The sequence below is a fragment of the Nothobranchius furzeri genome, chromosome 16 (assembly GCF_043380555.1).
Source record: "Nothobranchius furzeri strain GRZ-AD chromosome 16, NfurGRZ-RIMD1, whole genome shotgun sequence".
Lineage (NCBI taxonomy): Eukaryota > Metazoa > Chordata > Actinopteri > Cyprinodontiformes > Nothobranchiidae > Nothobranchius > Nothobranchius furzeri.
The window spans coordinates 46,606,717-46,626,582 of NC_091756.1; the positions used below are offsets into that span (position 1 = coordinate 46,606,717).

At 41.0% G+C, this 19,866-nt stretch overlaps 1 protein-coding gene across 6 annotated transcripts in view; it reads left to right on the forward strand.

Annotated features, from left to right (window-relative positions):
* The window catches only part of sdk2b (sidekick cell adhesion molecule 2b), a 434,582-nt gene that overhangs the window by 408,679 nt on the left and 6,037 nt on the right, over nucleotides 1–19,866 (forward strand). For 2 of the 6 annotated variants that reach the window (XM_015962803.3, XM_015962807.3), the window contains exons 37-44: nucleotides 106–292; nucleotides 1,887–2,024; nucleotides 2,333–2,542; nucleotides 3,724–3,849; nucleotides 4,687–4,851; nucleotides 5,007–5,147; nucleotides 9,175–9,334; nucleotides 16,665–16,794. In XM_015962803.3, coding sequence (XP_015818289.3) covers nucleotides 106–292; nucleotides 1,887–2,024; nucleotides 2,333–2,542; nucleotides 3,724–3,849; nucleotides 4,687–4,851; nucleotides 5,007–5,147; nucleotides 9,175–9,334; nucleotides 16,665–16,794 — 1,257 coding nt within the window. The remainder of the gene's footprint in view (nucleotides 1–105; nucleotides 293–1,886; nucleotides 2,025–2,332; nucleotides 2,543–3,723; nucleotides 3,850–4,686; nucleotides 4,852–5,006; nucleotides 5,148–9,174; nucleotides 9,335–16,664; nucleotides 16,795–19,866) is intronic. The other 4 variants (XM_015962805.3, XM_015962808.3, XM_015962806.3 and 1 more) reach the window with 3 other exon arrangements.

The following is a 19,866-nucleotide window of genomic DNA, read 5'->3' on the forward strand; positions in this document are numbered from 1 at the left end:
GGCACGAATAGTAACAAAAATATATTTTTGTTCGATGTTTATCCTCCTTCAGAAACAGCTGAATGCAGACCTAAACTTAAACTATCCTCACATTATTTCCCGTAGATTTACTTTTGGGAGTTCCAGCGTAAGAATGAGACAGAGCGGCTGCGCACACTTTTTATGCCTGAAAGAGGGGTGAAGCTGAAAAACCTGACTGGCTACACCACCTACATGATCAGTGTGGCCCCCTTCAACGCCGCTGGGGACGGTCCCCGCAGCACGCCGACAAGAGGACGCACCCAGCAAGCAGGTAAACACTGTGACTACCGTGTCAGTAGATATGCAAATTCTTTAATCAGCACAGAAGAACAGAGCAGTCTGGATAAGTGCAACCAGGCAAGCAAATATTTCTGTCTGCAGAGAATGGAAACATGACGCATTGAGACGAGAAAGATGAATGTAACAGGATGACACGACAAAAGCGGATAAATTAGAGCGTGTGTGATTATGTTCCTTCATTAGTCACATTTCTGTGCCGACGGTGGCGCCCGTGTTCGTTTGGAGAGCCCTTAGCGCTCTCTCAGTGTCGATGAGCCAAGCGTGAGGCAGGAATCTGATGTGACGATGACGCTAATCGCTGTTGTCAGTGTGTCAAACAATATTAGCTGAACGACACACTGAGCATAAGTTCCAAATCAGCTGACCCCCATTCAGAATTCATTCATTGTTTTTGCTTTTTGTCAGCAAGCTCTAAGCATGTATCTTGTTTGATATTTTATTTGCAAATAAATTTGAAAACCTTTTAAAGGAAACTTTTCAAATAGATTTCAGACAAGTTAACATTTAGATCGAGGGCATCTACAGCTGTGGAAAGAGGGGCATGTAAAAACAGGTGTTTCCCAACGAGTCTGATGTTTTATCTCCACAAATAAACCAAGCTCGGAAGAGTTCGGCTGTGTGGGGGAGTTGCTAATGCTAACAGTTAGCTTCTACTAGCTGAGATGTTCTCTGCTGTTTCCTGGACGTTAAACCAACAACAGCCGTCCCCGTATTCTATCAGAAGCTAATGCAGGAGGTAGGTATATGAAACTATTTTCATGTTCAGCTTGCGTGAAAAGCTCAGAGTAATAATAGGTAAAAATGGTTTCTCAGTGAAGGACCACTTTAAAGACAAACGGAGAAAAACAATGTTCCAAATACTCACTCAGCCATTGGTAATGGGGTCCAGACTGTGGTCAGTGTGACTGTGACCCGGGTCACTCAGTGTTTGTTGGAGAAGCAGACCCTTTTAACCTGCTTGTATTTTAGCAGCACTGTGGTGCTGACCCAATCAATGTTGTGCAGTTTGTGTGCAAGGACAGAGACTTACTTCAAAGCCAATAACTTCAAGTTGCAGTTCTGCAGCATCCACAGTTTTGTAGATTTCTTTTTTTTTTCTCCTTTTTTGCCTTTGGACCTGCAGCTAGAGCTGCCACAGCTTGGGTTGTTTAAAAGCTGCAGATGTAGAGTTTGTTGAAATGAAAGTAATCACCAAACAGTGGTGAGCTCCACAAAGCCTCCAGCTAAAGTAACAGTTGATATTACACCTATTACCTGGCTGGCCACAATTTACAAGCAGCAACTTCAGAGCCATCCAATTTAAATGTTTTGTGTGTACTAATAATTTGTTTCCATGATTTTATTCTGGTATTTTTTTCCATTTTAAAACGTACCGCTGCATAATGTTCTCATAAACATGTTGATTAAGTCGCAGGTATTATTTCTGATCCTTTTTTCACTCGGATATCTTTTGATGCTTTCATCCAGAAATCGCCTCTTAAAAACCTGCAACGCCCTTTTCGACAAACTGAGTTAACTGATTATTGCTCCTGCCTTTTTTGACCTTTGACCTCTGTATATTGCAGCTCCAAGTGCCCCAAGTTTCATACACTTTAGTGAGCTGACCACCACCTCAGTCAACGTGTCCTGGGGCGACCCCACCTTCCCTAATGGCATCATTGAGGGCTACCGCCTGGTCTACGAGCCCTTAACACCTGTAGAAGGTACTGCTTCATTTTTACCAACCTGCACAGAACAGCTGTTGGCTTGTATGGCAGCTTTATGCATAATATTTTTTCTAGAAATCATTATTTGACTTTTTTTTCCCTCATCAACCTCAAATTGTGCGCCATTGCAGCGCATGAGAGATTTACGGATCTTATCCTAAATAATTAATGACACGGTTAAAAAGTTCAAGCTTTTTTGTCTGTCATAATAATACCATAGTTGAGCATGTGTGTGTGTGTTTGAGTGTGCACCTCCATTGGCTGGCCCATGTAAGACCTGCTTTAAATGTGATGTGTTTGTCTAGACTCCTCAGTGGCCTGTGCCGACTGTCTTCACTCCCCCTCCCCCCCAGGCGTCAGTAAGACAGTGACGGTGGATGTGAAAGGGACCGGACCCCTCTGGTTGAAGCTCCGAGACCTGGCTGATGGTGTCACGTACAATTTCCGCATTCGGGCCAAGACCTTCATCTACGGTCCGGAAGTTGAAGCCAACATTACCACAGGACCGGGGGAAGGTAACCGCAGTGGATGTCTAGAATTAAACATGTAGTTTAAGGTGTGTTTGTTGGAAGTGGTTATGAGAAGTCCTTCTCTTAGCAGCAGCAGATCCTAGTATTACTAGAGGGGAGAATCAGTGGGTGGAGTGTGGTGGTTCCTATGCTGTTACAGGAGCTGTTACAGGAGCTCATGTACACAAAGAAATGTGATTCAGTAGTTCATCAATGCTTGGTAATAGACAAGGCAAGGCAGCTTTATTTGTATAGCGCATATAGCACTGAGGCAGTGTGCTTTCCATTAGAAAGAATAGCAAGAACATTAACGTCAACATGACAGCACAATTAAAATACTCATACACTAATTTCAAACTTATGAATAAAAAAGACAAAGTTAAAGGCTGAGCAGTTACAGTGCAGAAGGTGCAGCATAAGAAACTTTCATTCAAAGGCTGACGAGTACATGAAAGTTTTTTATTTGGATGAAAGCGTTTCCAGAATCGGGCAGATTTGAAGTCATGAGGAAGCTGATTCCATCTGTGTGTAGCATCTTCACCCTGTTTGGTTCTGACCCGAGGTTCTACCAGCTGGCTGTTTCCTAAGGATCTCAGAGCCCTGATGGGTGTATATACAGGAAGGAGATCCAACATGTGTTCTGGCCCCATACCACCGAGTGATTTATAAACTAGTAGAAGTACTTTGAAACCAATTCTGTAGTTTACTGGTAACCAGTGTAGAGATTTAAGAACAGGAGTGATGTGCTCGGTTCTCTTGGTTCTTGTTACGACTCTAGCCGCAGCATTCTGAATAAGCTGCAGTTGCTTCATGGCTTTTTGGGGGAAGACCAGTCAAAAGACCATTGCAAAAGTAATAGTAATAATAGAATAGTGTGGGTGAATATTAATAGAGAAATGTTGTTAAATGTATTGTTATACCACTGGTGTGTTTTACCTTAAAGTTTGGGTTCTATCAGCTGGTAGAAACTAGCTCTTGATTGAGTCCTGCTTCAGCTGTTAGTGTGACTCCTAAATGAGAGTTTGGCCTTGATTCTCCAGACTGAAATCACTGTAACATCTATCTGCTGCAGGTCAGGCACTCACGGCCCCATGACTCCTCCATGAAACCCCTCTTCACAAACAAAGGCTCCTTTATCATATGAGTCTTGTTGATTATTTGTTTTAAACCTTTTTATTCCCTCTCAGGAGCCCCAGGACCCCCTGGAGAACCTTTCATCACACGCTATAATTCAGGCCTGACCATTCACTGGACTGGCGGAGACCCGGGACGTGCTCCCATAACACGTTATGTCATCGAGGCCAGACCCTCAGGTGGGAGCCTCAGCTGATCCTCCTTGATTTGAGCTCCTGTGACTTTGTGAATACGGCGATAGATGTGAACATCTGCTGCCTCTGATTCCGTGTCCCTGCTCTTTTAATGGGTTATTGATTCAGTCGCTGCAGTTGAGAGGATTGGCATCCTGTTTCAGTTTGAGTGACATGTCCTGGTTGAATGGAGAGAGTGATGGATGGGTGTCTCTTGGGGAAAGGGTGTGCTTCACCACTTCCAGGTTAAAAACAGTCCAGTATTTTAGAACCCGATGGTTGTTGGAGAATGTTTTCTCACATAAAATCAACCATTTAACACACACACACACACACACACACACACACACACACACATCCTTACCTATGCTTGTTCACATACCAGCTTAGAAAGTATGTTTTCACCTTTGAATCCAGCTGTGTTAGTTGTATTAACCCGCTTTAAGTTAAAGTCCAGCAGTCTGACAGGGGCACTCTGGTGTTTGTTTGTGTGCCCCATTGAAACTGTCACAGTTCCGCTGATATTTACAAGCAGTGTCGTGTAATAAAGGATCTCTGTAGCGCGCTGGAAGCCTTCTGGCTTTGCCTCATTTGAGAAATGGCCAAGCCTTTGTTTACGTTGTTGATTTGGCTGCAGTAAATTTTTACAAGAGCTGTTAAGCTGATGGATTGAGTCATATTTGAAGGAATGATCAATTACTGCAAGAGCTGCAAGCTAGCCAAATGCTTTATATTAAAAAGAAGCAAACAGCCTGTTAGCAATGGCGTGCTGACATTGTTTATGTAGTTCAGTGTTTAATAATTCTCCTCCTGCCTGAAAGAAATGAATGAATTCTGTTCCAGACGAGGGTTTGTGGGACATCTTAATCAAGGATATTCCCAAGGATGCAACGTCGCACACCTTCAGCATGGATATACTCAAACAAGGCGTCAGCTATGACTTCCGGGTGATTGGAGTGAACGATTATGGCTACGGCTCTCCAAGTCTGCCTTCTCCTTCCATATCTGGTGAGCTTTCATGTGTTTGTTAATAGAAGTGAATGAACTGAATTTACATTACATTTCAAACTTAATTAAATTCCCTCAGGTCTTTAGGACTTCACAGAAACGTATCTGTGTGTCGTTAACAAGCGTGCATTTCAATTTTGCCGTGTTTGATTTAGCTCAGAAAGTGGCGCCGTTCTACGAGGAGTGGTGGTTCCTGGTGGTGGTGGCACTGGTGGGGCTCATCTTCATCCTGCTGCTGGTTTTCATCCTCATCATCCGAGGACAGAGCAAGAAGTACGCAAAAAAGTCAGAATCAGGTGAGTGAACATAAATTTGCTGTTAACTGGGATGATTGCCTCTTGTTTCTGAAGTGGTGATGTGGAAAAACCAGAATCTGATGACTTTCCTTCTTTAAGTATAATTGCACAATTTGAGCAGCTTTTGATTGGCTGTGTATTCTGACTGAACCAGCGGGAGTAAAGGCTAGAAAAAGAGAGGAGAGAAGCTGGAAAAGGGGACTTGTTTGTCCATTCAGTGCAGCTGTGACATCAACCAGTATTTCCCCTTAGCTCAGCAGTTTTTCAGCGGCTGTTTGGCTCACAGGCAGGGGAGGGGTCCCTGTGGGTCAGTGCCCATCCTTCTAACTGACAGAGAAAAAACAAGAGGCTCATTCTCAGTCCAACACAAAGACACTCTCAAAGCCTCTGTCTTGGGATCTGGTCCTGTCTATTGAACCTACAGGGGGCTTTTTTCTTCTATTGAGTGTTTGTGGAACCACCGGTTGACCTTAAACTCGCCTTGAAGCAGCCACAGAGGTTAAAGTTCAGCTGTGGTACCTCAAAAGTATCTTTAACCTGAAACATGTCAAGAAGTGTCTTCCTGTGGCATTATTCACATCCTGACAGTCTGTGATTTTCATACTTTCTTATTTTTATACCTGTATAGTGCCATTTATGTTTGTGGTTAAAGCAAAACTTTGAAAAATAAAATTTCTTGTTCTGATGCTTACCTTTGGATGAGCTAAACTCTGTGGAATATTTCAGCATTTCGGGAAGCAGTTTTATCCACTTTCCTGCTGAAAGTTAAATGCAAAAATCAATCCTGTTCTTGTAGCTGTCTGCTCGCTACAAGGCCAGAAGCAGTTAGATCAGCTACCAAAGTCTCAAAACGGGAAGCACACCAATGCTTTCTCTGAAGGAAGGGAATACACAATCCAGGCAGCTAGTGGTTCCCTGAGGCAGCTGAGTTAACCAGCACCAGGCTCTTTTTGTTCTGATCTTTTTATCTAACTTGGAAAAGTACAACAGTACAGGAAAAGCACATATCTCCATTTAACGATATCCTATCTGTGTTATCATGGATTTGGTCTTCTTTATTCCAAATGAATAAACAATCTTTTCTGAATGTGTGATCTGTACAAAAGTTTAAATGGAAAATTTGCAAATCCAGCTTTTCTAGCAAAAGGCTTTTTGTCCATCTTGAGTTGTTTTTTTTCTGTAAACGTTAAAGAAACTGTATCATGCTATTTTACACCTAAAACAATATATGGCACAATATATGATCAAATATTCCAGTTGGCCCAATTCAGATGTCATTTTTAATTAAATAAGCCATTCCTTCAACCTAGAAATAAGATGTTTGTATTCAATCAAACCCCGCCTCCCCTGTGAAAATTCCACAATAGTACACAGCTGCAGACCCAGAGACTGCAGATTCAAGCCGTCTTGTCCCACTCACATTTATTTTAATTGCATTCTGTGGTTATGTATGAGCATAACTATTCTCCCATAGCAGCTAAATTTTTAGTGGGGCCAAATGTAAAGTCTGACAGGAATGTCTTAATATTTGCTGAAGTTTTCAAATTACAGTGTTTGACTTTCCAAAACATTGGATTTTTTCCACTTTTTAAAATTCCTCCTAATGTGGACTATTGGATGCACCAGAAGAGCGAAATGTTACTGCCATTGATAAGATTTACTCTTGTATGCAGGTGAAACTTGAAATATTAGAATATGGTGCAAAAGTCCATTATTTAAATTTAGACTGAGAGACCATCTAAAGCAGGTGGCATTAACTCCAGTCCTCGAGGACTGCCATCCTGTTAGTTTTCTGTGTTTCCTGCTTGACCACACCTTAATAGAATAATTGAATCCTCTCTTTACCATGTTTAACTTTGTACAGACCTGTTAATTACTCATTCATTTCAATCAGATGTGTAGGAGCAAAGAAACTGCTAACGTGCAAGATGCTAGCCCTCGAGGATCAGAGTTGGTGACCGCTGATCTAAAGGCTCAGGAACCCTTTGCAGTTGTTCTGGATGCATTAGCTCAGGGGTGTCAAACTCAAATTCACACTGGGCTGAAAAGAAACTCTGGGACAAAGTTGCGGGCCAAACTTAATATTTTTTGAAAAAGTGACGGCAAATTTGCACATTTTCTTTATCAACATACATGTAATTTTGCACCTTTTATTTTGGAAACAAACTTATTTTTGCATTAACACTGAATGTGGACTAACCAAATTACACACGAGCAAGTCAATTTTAAATAAAATGCATCAATGGTATTTATTACTTGTGGTATATTCAGTGTTTTTAAAATCTATTCAGGATTTATGTTTTCTTGTTTTTTATTCATTTTCTTATTTTTTATTCTCCTTTTTTTCTCCTGTAATACGTGTCATCGCTGCTGTGACGTCTAGCTTTCCCCACTGAGGAACAATAAAGGGATTTTCTATTCTATTCATCTATCTGCAGCCTTTCCACTTCCTGTTTACTGTAGGTTAAATCTTTTCTCACGAACCAACAACAAAATAGAAATATAATTTTATCTTAAATGAAAATGCAACATCTCACCTGTTAACTTTCATGTTTTGGAGCAGAAAAAGAGCATAAAACCAAAATATTTAAAGCTCAGTTTGCTCCACTGATTTACTGTGATGCTCACCTGTTCCAGCCAGATACCTGCATCATGGGGTTGAGCTCTGAGCTGAGGAGGAGACTCCTGTTGTTTTGTTCATCTTCATCATAATAATGACAACATTAGATGACAACAGGTGCTCACATCGGTTTGTGCTGATGAACATGGAGAGCATCTGAGCAGCTTGACCACGTTGTTGTGTCAGGGAGAAAAATAAAAACGACAGCAGCCACAGAGTCATGCTGATTTGAGCGTGTCCTCTGTCTGGAAGTTAGTTGGAAAATGTTCTCTTTCAGTCGTGAACACATTACTGAGCGGTTAAAATCTCCGTTTCTGGGCTTCAACGTCGGCAATTAGCTGAGTAAACTCGGCGCTGAGTGAGAGGAGTAGTTAGTTTGTCAGAGACAGAGAGCTGCAGACACCGGCAGCAGACGCTGGAAAAAACACAAAAGAGGGGGCGGTTCGGCTCCAACGCCGCAAAGCATCATGGGAGTTGTAGTATTTGCGGTAAAATCAGCCAGCGGGTCAGTTTTTTATATATTTTTGATATTTATCTCGCGGGCCACATAAAAATTCTCTGTGGGCCTTGTGTCTGACACGTGCATTAGCTGATTAGTGTGTGAAATTTCGAGTCTAGAATATTGAACTTTTCCACAATATTTTAATTGTCTGAGATTTTTATTGTGGGGTTTTCATAAGCTGTAAGACATAATCATCACAGTTATAACAAATAAATATATAATATTGAAATATCTGGCTTTGTATGTAATGAGTCCATCTGACATATTAGTTTGACTTTTGAAGTTGAATTACTGACATAAATGAACTTTTGCACCATATTCTGAGTTTTCGAGTGTTCACCTGTACAAAGAATCCCATCTATGTAACTGAGTAATGGGATTTTTAACTATAGAGGTTCATAAAGTACTGCTTTCCCCTACAGTACCTAGGTTCTCCTATAGACAGCATTGTTCATAATACAGCAGGTTTGGAGGAACATACTAACCCTGTTGGAGAACAAGAGAAACTCAGAAATATGTGTTTTAGATAGTCAAATGTGTTTTAGATGAGACACATTTATGGTATTTTGTGTCCAGTCCTTGTTCTCGAGTGCCACCATCCTGCATATTTTTGAGGTTTCTCTGCTTCAACACACCTGATTTTAATCAGTAGGTGATTAACAAGCTTCTGCAAAACTTGATGACCTGATCAATAGGTAATTCAACCATGGGAGCTAAAATTAAAACATGCAGGATATGGGCTTTAGATATGTGTACACCACTGACCACCTGTATCATGATTTGCAACTGTTCACTCAATGTAGCCACATATTTAGCATTTATCTATAGCTTTCTTTCTTTCTTTTAATCTTCATTGCTGATAATGTCAGTTCCACCAAGACACTAACATGCCTGTGGTCACACAGTGTCTCTGTACGTGTGTGCAGGTAACAACTCCAACTGTAACGCTCTGACCCATGGAGACATGGTCAGCCTCGATGAAGGCCGCTTCCCGGCTCTGGAGCTCAACAACCGGAGGCTGTCTGTGAAAAACTCCTTCTGTCGGAAAAATGGCGTCTACACCAGGTGAGACTTCACCCTCTGAAGTCAAAGTTGGACACTTTGCACTTGTAGACAATTTTCAACTCACATTAACAGACCATCTTCAGTTGAAAGTGTGTTTGTGAGTCCCCGTTTTCCTAGTTCTCTGACACATTTATTAGAACATTGCAGGGATAGCGTCATTAGGCCTGATGGGACTGCACATGTTGAATCAAATAATCAGAACCTGTTTACAGTGTGCACAAGAGTTGGATTTAGAATAAAAAGGCTGTCACGGATCTGTAGACAGCAGTAGCCTGTTATTTGGAGGAGGAGGAAGGTGCAGTTTGGCTTTCTCAAATGAGTATGTGTACACATGGTCAAATGGGATTATCTTGTGCATGTAGAAGAATATGAGAAACCTGTTCAGGTGTGTGTGTGTGTGTGTGTGTGTGTGTGTGTGTGTGTGTGCGCGCGCGCGTGTGCATGTGTGTGTGTGTGTGTGTGTGTGTGTGTGTGTTTGTGTGCGCGCGCGTGTTTGTGACCTTGAGGACAGATCAAAGCAGCCACAGGTCTTTGAGAAGCTTCCAGGCAGCTTGTTACTACTGTGTGTCCTGACTTGAAGGGGGAGGCTGGGGTGAGAGAATGCACAGATGTACTCAGAGAATCGGGTCTCTTTGAACTCGACCCATAGTGGAGAAATCCAAAATTCCAACACCCGAGCCTCCACTTACAGATTAATGCCACATCATGATTTCTGGTCTTATGCCGGGATAAAAAATCACATGATCCCACTCTACCCAGTCTAACTCAGAGTCATGTCAGACTGAAAATGCCACTTACGGTTGATTCTCATGGTAGTTCTCTGTGTGGAAATCACTGTTAAATATGGGGATTTAGTCAGTTTAGTTATGATTCAGGTACATTATGTAGACTTGAACCACTGGAACAGATTGATTGAAACTCAGAGAGAGATCATTGGGTGTGCACTTACTATTGATTCACTTTTGGATTCGATCCAATTAAAAAGACCACCAAATTTACCGAATCACCGAACACATACATATTTTGAACTCATATAATAGTCTCCATCAGTTACAAACATGATATCTTAGTTTAAATTATTTCACAAAAGCTATTAGATGCCCAGCCCAAAAAAGGTCACACACTCTAATATTTTGTTGGACCGCCTTTAGCTTTGATTACACACACATTCGCTGTGGCAGTGTTTCCATGAGCTTCTGCAGTGCCACAACATGTGTTTCCAATCCAGTGTTGCATTAATGTTTCACCAAGATCTTGCATTGATGGTGTTAGAGTCTTACCGCTGCACAAAGCCTTCTTCAGCACATCCCAAATATTCTCAATGGGGTTAAGGTCTGAACTCTGTGGTGACCAGTCCATGTGTGAAAATGATGTCTCATGCTCCTTGAACCACTCTTTCACTATCTGAGTCCAATAAATCCTGGCATTGTCATCTTGGAATATTCCCGTGCCATCAGGGAAGATGGAATAACCTGGTCATTCAGAACATTCAGGAAGTCAGCTGACCTCATTCTTGGAGCACGTCATGTTGCTGAACCTAGGCCTGACCAACTGCAGCAACCCCAGATCATAGCACTGCCCCCGCAGGCTTGTACAGTAGGCACTAGACATGATGGGTGCATCACTTCATCTGCCTCTCTTCTTACCCTGATGCACCATCACTCTGGAACAGGGTCCATCTGGACTCATCAGTCCAGTTGTTAATAATGCGTTGGACAGTTCTTAACCCAGATTTAGTAATTTCTACATCTCCTTAGATGTTTTCTCTGCTTGATGCATGCCAAAGATCTGACCCTTCTCAAACAGACTAACATCTTTTCCAATACGACCAGATCTGTATTGCTGCTGTCTTTGCTTTTATTTCAGTGTGTGTAGTGCATAAAATGTTGAGTTTTATTTTAGACTTTTTAAGTTACTTTTTAATATTTGTAACATTTTTACGCATTGCCTTGAAATTAAACCAAATAGCATCTCAAACTCAGGCTTCATCTATTGTTGTTTGATGTGATGTGCTAAAGTTAGGTGGCCACGCTTAATGCCATTGTTATTTCATACCAGAACCATCCTAATGATAACACACTTGTTTCTTCTATTCACTCCACAGTTGATCTAACAGTCCTTATTACCAGATTGATATGTTACACACACCCATCAAGTTCAATGAGAGGTGAAAGTTCAAGAACAAACCAAAGAAGCCCATTTGATTTACACTCAGCATGACCAGGACGACGGAGAGGTGTTTACTTTGTGTATGTCTTTATGAAAGTCCAAATCAACTGCCTTTATCACTCTAAAGAAGGATAACGTGTTTCAGTAGTTTCAAACCAACCCTGACAGTCTGGTTGGAGGTTAAAAGAGCTCTCTGTGAAGATTAACATGGGATTATACACACTTGAGTGACAGGCTCTTTAACACTTCAGACATGTTAATGAGTCACTTTAGGCGAACGCAATGCGAGAAGTGCCCGATGCTGCGTAAAGACCAAGGGCAGATTGGATTTCACTCCCTGCTCCTTACCTGGCTGACTGAAGTTTGCTGTGAGAGGATTAAGTGGACCTTTTTCTACCTGAGTGAGGGCTGATAAATAATTTAAATCTCACTCCAAAGTGTTTGAGACTCACGAAGAGGATGCAAGAGTGGGTGTCAATCTTTGTGTTTTGATAGTCAGTATATCACAAAGTCCCAGAAGCCTCATGGGAACAAATCCTTCACACTGGCTTGGGTTTTTCTTTGGATCTGTTAAAATTCAGCTGACCAAAGGATTTGAAAAGACTGCCAACAAGTCAAAGTTTCTGTTTCATTTAGTCAGCTTTTGCTCATCATTTATTTCAGTTATGTTTCTCAGTGATTGAGAAACATAACTGGTGTGGGTAGTTTTTCTTAGGAGTTCAGAGAAAATCCACATTGTAAGGTTCATGCTAACACAATGCTAACAAGAGCACAGTCAGTTAGCACCACGTTTAAAAGAACAAACATTAAATTATGGCTGCAAAAAAGCGTTTTTATAATTATTCTTAGATCAGGTTTACTTTATTTTATGTTTTTCAGAAATCAGATCTGTACAGATCTGTTTACTGGCAAGGTTTTTTAAGTTATTTCATTAGTTGTGGCTTTTCCCCAAATGTACAAACATTTTAACATTTTTCATACTTTTTCCCACGTGACGATGGGAAGCATTTGCACTAGTTTGCCCAGATGTTTAGCCAAATGTGTCCAGGTAAATCGTAAGTGTACCAGAATCTCAAATGCTCCCGTTCTGTGTCAAACACCTTGATAAGATGAAATATACTTCCAGGATCTTGCCCAAGGAAACTGGGATCAGCGGAAAACCACTCTTCCCCATTTAGTCCAGTGATGTTCAGTTTTAACATGTTTTTCATTCAAAAAGTGCATCTTAATTTGTTGAATAACAATAAAACATAAAAGTATAACTCAAATCTAACAGGAAATTAAATGAAAAGGTTAAAATCTATATTTTAAGTTTTAGCTATTACAAAGGAATAAATATGAAGGAAATGTATCTATTTTCTGCCACTTATATAATGTTGAATGGTGGCAGCGTCCCTCCCCCAGCGACACTCTTTAACTCCTCCTGGAGTATCCCCAGACCAGAGAAGGTCCCTCCAAACCTCTACACCAAGGGTCCGCAACTAAATTTGTTACAGGGCCGGAGTTTTTTCCAGCAGACATTGTGAGGGCCGGATGCTCTTCTAAAATAGTTGTATCTTAATTGATTAATATTTAAAATGGTTTTGTTTTCTATCTTAACAGTTTTGATTGTTGCTTTTGTTGTGTTTGGAGAAAGTAAACAATTATTGATATTTGGGACATGAATTTTGCTGCTTAACTTTAAAAGTCCCCCAACTGGGGGGCGTCAGGGCCCAAAGGTCTGGCGGGCCAGGCGTGGCCCGAGGGCCGCCAGTGAGGTTCACTGGTCTTCACGTTTCAACGTTCTACTTTTTTTCAATATTACTGTTCTCATTTAATGCGGGTTAAAAATTGACAGAATTTGTACTGACCAAATGTATCTATGCTAGAATAATATAGACAAATAACTGCTACCATATCAGTCATTGTAGGAAATATTCAGTCTCTTCAGTCTTAAGAGTGAAATGATAGTTTCCATGGCAGTGGGTAGTTAATTTTAAATTTACACTAAACTAGTCACGTCCAAAACAAAGACAGACTATGTAAAAAAAAAAAATACATGTTGTATTTGTTAAAGTCGGATCAGTTTTCTATTCAGGGGCGTGTCCAGGGAGTGGCCTGGGGTAGCACATGCCACCCTTGGAATCTGATTGGCCACCCCAGGTGCCACCACACTAATTTCCCTTTAAATGGGCTTTTCATTGTCTACAAAAGGCTTGAGGGTAAAACAAAAAAAAGCATAACCATTGGTGCCACCCATGCACAAAGTTGTGCCTCACCTGGGCCACCCCATTTTAATAGATCTAGACACACCACTGTTTCTATTATTTATGTTTTCTGATAAAACTACAAAAATAAGAAACAACACCAATAAATTACCTCAGACATCAGTTTCCTGTTGTTGAAGTTCAACTTCTTGCTGAAGTTAAATGAATTAACTTGAGCTTGATTTAAGTCATCAGGCATAACTGAATTGCAGCTTGGTGATTTCCCTGTGGAGCTTTCCATTTTGTCCACAAAGGGCCACCCCTTGTGAGAGCTGCTGGAATTTACCCACAACATTTTCTAAATTCCTCAAACATAAATTAATTTGCAAAACACTTATGTAAATGCTGTTAGGATGCATACAGCGGCTGTGTGGCTCAGCGAGCAGAGACTGGCGGTCGACTCTGGAAAGTCAACAGTTTGTCCCATTCATCTCCGCTGAAGCAGCACCGATCAGCAGAAACAGATAGGTGCTTGTTTAGCAGGACCAGTGACAGTGGAAGGTAGAGAGGAGATTTAGTATCAAGTGATGTTGTTTTTGTCTGCTTGAAATAAAAAGAGAACCCTGACAGGAAAATTCCATTTTTGGAAATATTTGTTCATTGTGTGTTTCCTCAATTCCTCTTATTCAACTTTCATCCTCTCTGACTTCCCCAAACACACACACACACACACACACACACACACACACACACACACACACACACACACACACACACACACACACACTACCCACCCCCGTTAGGCAAAGCAGCCCCTCATTGCTCGGTCACATTCAGCTTAGATTTGAGTGACACATTTGATCAGCTCATCATGCCTCTGACAGTTTAATTCACATCATCATTGGTGTAGGCAGCGATAGCATTTGCCCAAGCGAAGCCCGAGGCTGCTTTTCATCTGATGACCCCTGCTAAAGTTCTGTTTATAATTTAGTCACAAGAGCCAAGTGGTTTGACATTCCTCAGAGAGGACTGAATCAGGGCTTTATTCATTCCAGGACACACTGGCTGGAAGCAACAGACTCACAAGCGTCATGTGATTCTCATTAAAACGTACATTATTCACATGCAGACGGATGTACGAAGCAAATGTCTCAGACAGTTACGAGGGTGAAGGAAATCTTGAGTCACAGCAGAGAGTTTTGTTTTAAACTAAAGGCAAATGGCTGTCCTAATTAAAGAATTTAGCTAAAATTCAGGCAAACAGATCTATTAAAGGGACAGCCAAACATCCATTAAAAGAGTCTAAAATCCCTGAGTGATTAGTTTCCGAGCAGCTCAGTACGCTTTTACACAAAGATGATCAGTTTGAGGAGATTTAGTCAGGATTTAGAGCTCACCATAGCACAGAAACAGCTTTGGTGAAAGTTACTAGTGATACTGTCATGGTCTCAGACATTGGTCTGCTCGCTATACAGTTTATGTTAATAAAGGGGCAGTCGTAGCTCAGAAGGTAGAGAGGGTTGTCCAGTAATCGGAAGGTTGTAGGTTTGATCCTGGCTCCCGCCAAAGGACGCTGCTGTTGTGTCCTTGGCAGGGCTGGGTGATATGGCCTAAAACCAATATTATGATACATTGAGGGTTTCACCTCGATAACAATAAATGGACGATAACTACAGGTATGCGCAGAAACAAAAGTTGTCCACTAGATGGGGCTGTCACATGTATTAGTTGAGTCACATTTTTATATGACTCAAGGTGGTACACCTTTTTAAAGGGGCATGAATGCTGCCAACCTACACACACCTTTTCATTTTTTATTATCAAATTTATTGACATGGGAAAAGTCAGAAATTTTGATAACAATACATTTTTGATTTATTGCCCAGCCCTAGTCCTTAGGTAACACACTTAATTCACCTTGCCTGCTGGTGGTGGTCAGAGGGAGCGGTGGTGCCTTCAGTCTTGCTTTCGTTAGTGCGCCCCAGGGCAGCTGTGACAACACTGAAGGTCATCATCACCTGTGTGTGACTGGGTGAATGACTGATTGTGTTGTGAAACAACCTGGGGGGTTGTGGAACCCTAAAAAGGTGCCACAAATACAGGCCATTTATTAATCTTCCATACATTAGAGTTATGGAGTTCCTCAGGGTTCAGTGCTTGGTCCTGTACTCTTTATTGTTGTGCTTCAATCACATTAAATAACAAAAACTACGGGATTTATTTCTGTTGTGAAATAAATCCAGTCAGACAATCAGACTACAAACATGTCTAAAAACATGGATGTCTATAAAAATTGATAAGAGGGTGATGGGAATTGATTACTGTAGGATTTTAGACGTGTTGCTGGATTTGTGGAGATGTGAACTGACTTTTGTTTGAAACTGACGTTTTATAAAGAAACCAAACTAAACTGAATTATGTTTATAAATTATGGAGTTAAAGTCATTTTGAAATCTTGAAAAAGAAGAGTTTGTGCTCAGATTTATAAATGACTCTTACATAACATTTTACCTCAATATTGGTAAAACTGGCTATTGTTAGTTAGTAGTGGTAATCAACTGGAGTTGGATGAACAACAGTTTGTATCAAAGTTTTCAGCAAATATCTGTGTTGTGGACACTGTATGTGTGTAGAATGACTGCCACAGTACAAACTGTAGATCTGCCTCAGTAATCATATCTGACCTATATCTTTATGTGTTTTCTAACATCATACATCTTATGATGTAGTTGTACATCCAGTTAATACTCCGTGTTTTCATTAAATCAATAAATGTTTAGCTAACAGATGAGATTTACTTGAAAAAAAAACGTGTTAACTTGTAGGACTACAATGAAAGAAAAAAGACTAAAGTTGAGTAAATGTGATTATTATTCATGAGAGTAACATAAATATTGTAGTGAAATACCAAAGCAGTTGGGTGTTGTTGGAGCTCCTGCATTAAACTGACTGTTTACCTTTGTCCTTTCAACCAGGTCTCCTCCCAGACCCAGTCCAGGCAGTCTTCACTATTCAGACGAGGATGTGAGCACCAAATACAACGACCTAATCCCTGCAGAGAGCAGCAGCCTGACTGAAAAACCCTCAGAAATCTCAGACTCACAGGTGTAGTTTATCCACATGTCCTCTGATCTTAATCCTGTCTTCATAAAGCAGCATTTGTTTCTTTTTCTTGCCGTGTCTGTGTGTGCAAACTGTCATCTCTCTGAATTCATTCTGAATTCAGCTTCACTTTGTCAGCTGTGCTGCATATTTTGTCTGTCCCTTGTGTGTGTGTGTGTGTGTGTGTGTGTGTGTGTGTGTGTGTGTGTGTGTGTGTGTGTGTGTGTGTGTGTGTGTGTGTGTGTGTGTGTGTGTGTGTGTGTGTGTGTGTGTGTGTGTGTGTGTGTGTGTGTGTCGGTCATCTGACCTGCCGAGGTCACAAAATGTAGCTAAAGCACACCGAGATGAGAGATTAATGACTGTGCTCGCTGGACACGCAGAGGTTTTTAGAAACCTGTGGAGAAAGCCACTCAGCAAACATCCACCTGAGATTCAGGTCACTGCACTCCATCACACCAATTCTTATGTAAGCTTTTGAAGGGATTCACTCTGAAGGGGATATATAAGAGCTGTTTTTAAAGTTTCCACTCCAGCCAAACAGTTGGTCTAAATTTCCTTTTCAGTCGTCAGGTCAAAGTGATCTCAGTGGAAACCTACAGTAATGTAGGAAAGCCTGGTTGCCAGATCAGGAAGGGTCATTTTAGATCAAGGAGTTTTTTTTTTCTTTTACAGTTACTTCACAGATTACCAACAATCGTGAGATGTCTAATACTTCGTCCCCTGCTACGCGTCAACTCCAATGAGTAAAATTGATCATTTGTGCTTTTATCTGCCTCTAAAATTATCAGAATATTTGTCACCGTGAGTTTTGTCATGCTTCTACACTCGCTAATCTCTTACATTTATTTACATTGAATACATTTTAACAAACCACTTTCTAAGGTAAAATGTGAACTGTGTAGAGTGTTTCACAAAAGGCTTTCACTTTTAGCCTTCATCCTGCATTTTCTCTCTGATCTAGGAATTCTTCCTCAAATTATCTGCAAACACCTATGAGATAAACGAGTCTCTGATGGGAAGTCTGCAGCCAGACATCTCTCCTCGCCCGCCTTTATCAGAACCTAAGTCCTATTTCCAGATCAAATGAAAATCTCTTTGCGATGCATCACTACAAACAGGACCTTTCGCAGCACCACAAGGTGCCCTCAAACGAATCGTTTTGATATTTCATCATCTATCTGACATATCTACCATTTGTACTTCAGTGATGTCAGACGCAGCCCTAATGCGGCAAGATGATGACACCCGTCTGGTGCCGCACTTCACAGCGAAGAGCTTGACGTTTGTTTTGATGGACTGAAACGTACAGAGCCCTGCCTGTTTCCCCAGGGCTTCTGCCAAACGCCTGACAGGCTTCCATATCAGCACCCACTCATGCTTTGGAAGTCCAGGAATGCTCTTTGAAGTTTTATTGAGCGGATAACTCTAAGCTATCTGTACAACATGACGCTGTCTGTACTTTTTTAATCCCCGAGGCCTTTCTCAGCAGGTATAAGTTGAGTATTGTACTCCTCGCCACGAGTAGATTTGAAGGAAGCTAGCGTTGACTTGGCAGGGCAACAATGCTGTCTTAACTGCTCTGCTGGCCTACAGATAGAAAGCTATTGACTGTCTTTTTCAGTTTTTCTTTTATAGCACAGGCTTTCTCATTCACCAAGGTTGCGTCTGTGTTTTTTGTGTGTCATTTAGGCCGAAACTGGTGGATGAAAAATGATCTCATCTCTGAGTCAGAGAAGGATTGTAGATTATGCTCTCTGCTGAGCAGCATTCCACATGGCGAAAAACGAAAGCGTCTGCTTTCTTTTACGTACCGTGTTTTCCCTCTGCCTCATCTTTCTTTTCTCCACCTTCCCAGCCCCTCTCACAGGCCAGTGAAGCTTCACCGGTCAAGACTCAATAAGGAAGAGCGTCTGTAATGTTTGGATTGTTGCAAATAATACTTTGTTTTTGACAAGTTTTTAAAAATTGCTTTTGCCAAAAATAGTCCACATTTATGGTTACTAAAAATTCTTCTAGTAATTTTGCCCCAGATGCACATATTTTGGCCAAGAAGATAACATTTCTGTAATTAATATGTATTCACGCAAAGTGTGTGACAAATGTTTGTCATTTTATTAGATACCAAACTTTTCAGCCTCTGGCCCACAAAATAAGATTTCACCCCAAATATCCCGCAATGCAAACATTATGAAAGTACCTAGGGCTAATAAAAAGTTGCTGGGAGCTTAAATACAGCTTTGTTTATGTGTATATTTTGAAGTGGTATTTGTTTGTTTGTTTGTTTGTTTGTGTGTTTATTAAGCAAAATAAGTCACTCAAGTAAGTAGACTCAAAAACAGAAACGACTCAAAAACAGAACAATACAGAGTTTCTGTTTTTGAGTAAGTCTATGTTTATGTGGCACATTTATTATTATATATATTTTTTTCATTTTAGTTTGAAGTTTAATTAATAAAACATCAAACTTATATAGCACTTTTGCATGCACTCTCACATTCACACACTGCTAGTGGATGATAAGCTGCTTTGTAGCCACAGCCGCCCTGGGGTGGTCTGACAGAGGCGAGGCTGCCATTTGGTGCCATCGGCCCCTCTGACCACCACCAACAAAGTAATTGTGTAGCATTCAAACTCGCCTCTTCCAGCTATAACAGTTTGAATTTATTTATTTATTTATTTATTTATTTATTTATTTAATCAATTTCAAATTTGAACTTGATGGAGAGTAAAGTCTGCTGTATGACTGAATAACACTATGCTCTCTAGACTGTTGGAAAGATAAGGCCCACACACTGTTATTGATTTAGTCTCTGGGACCCCTGCCGTGCTCTCTTCATCAAGAAGAGCCACAGACAGCCAAACCTACCCTGTTTTTGTGTTGTTGTTGTTGTTGTTGTTGTTGTTTTTGGTGGGGGGGGGGGGGGTGATGATCCATAACTAAAGGACAAAGAACTGACCCACCCTTTGGACTGGAGAGTGCAATAGTTTAGGGGGGATGGGCACCAAGCTTAGCAACGGATTCTTTGTTTGTTTTTAACTGGAAACTGAAGTTAGAATACGTTCATGGAACTTTTT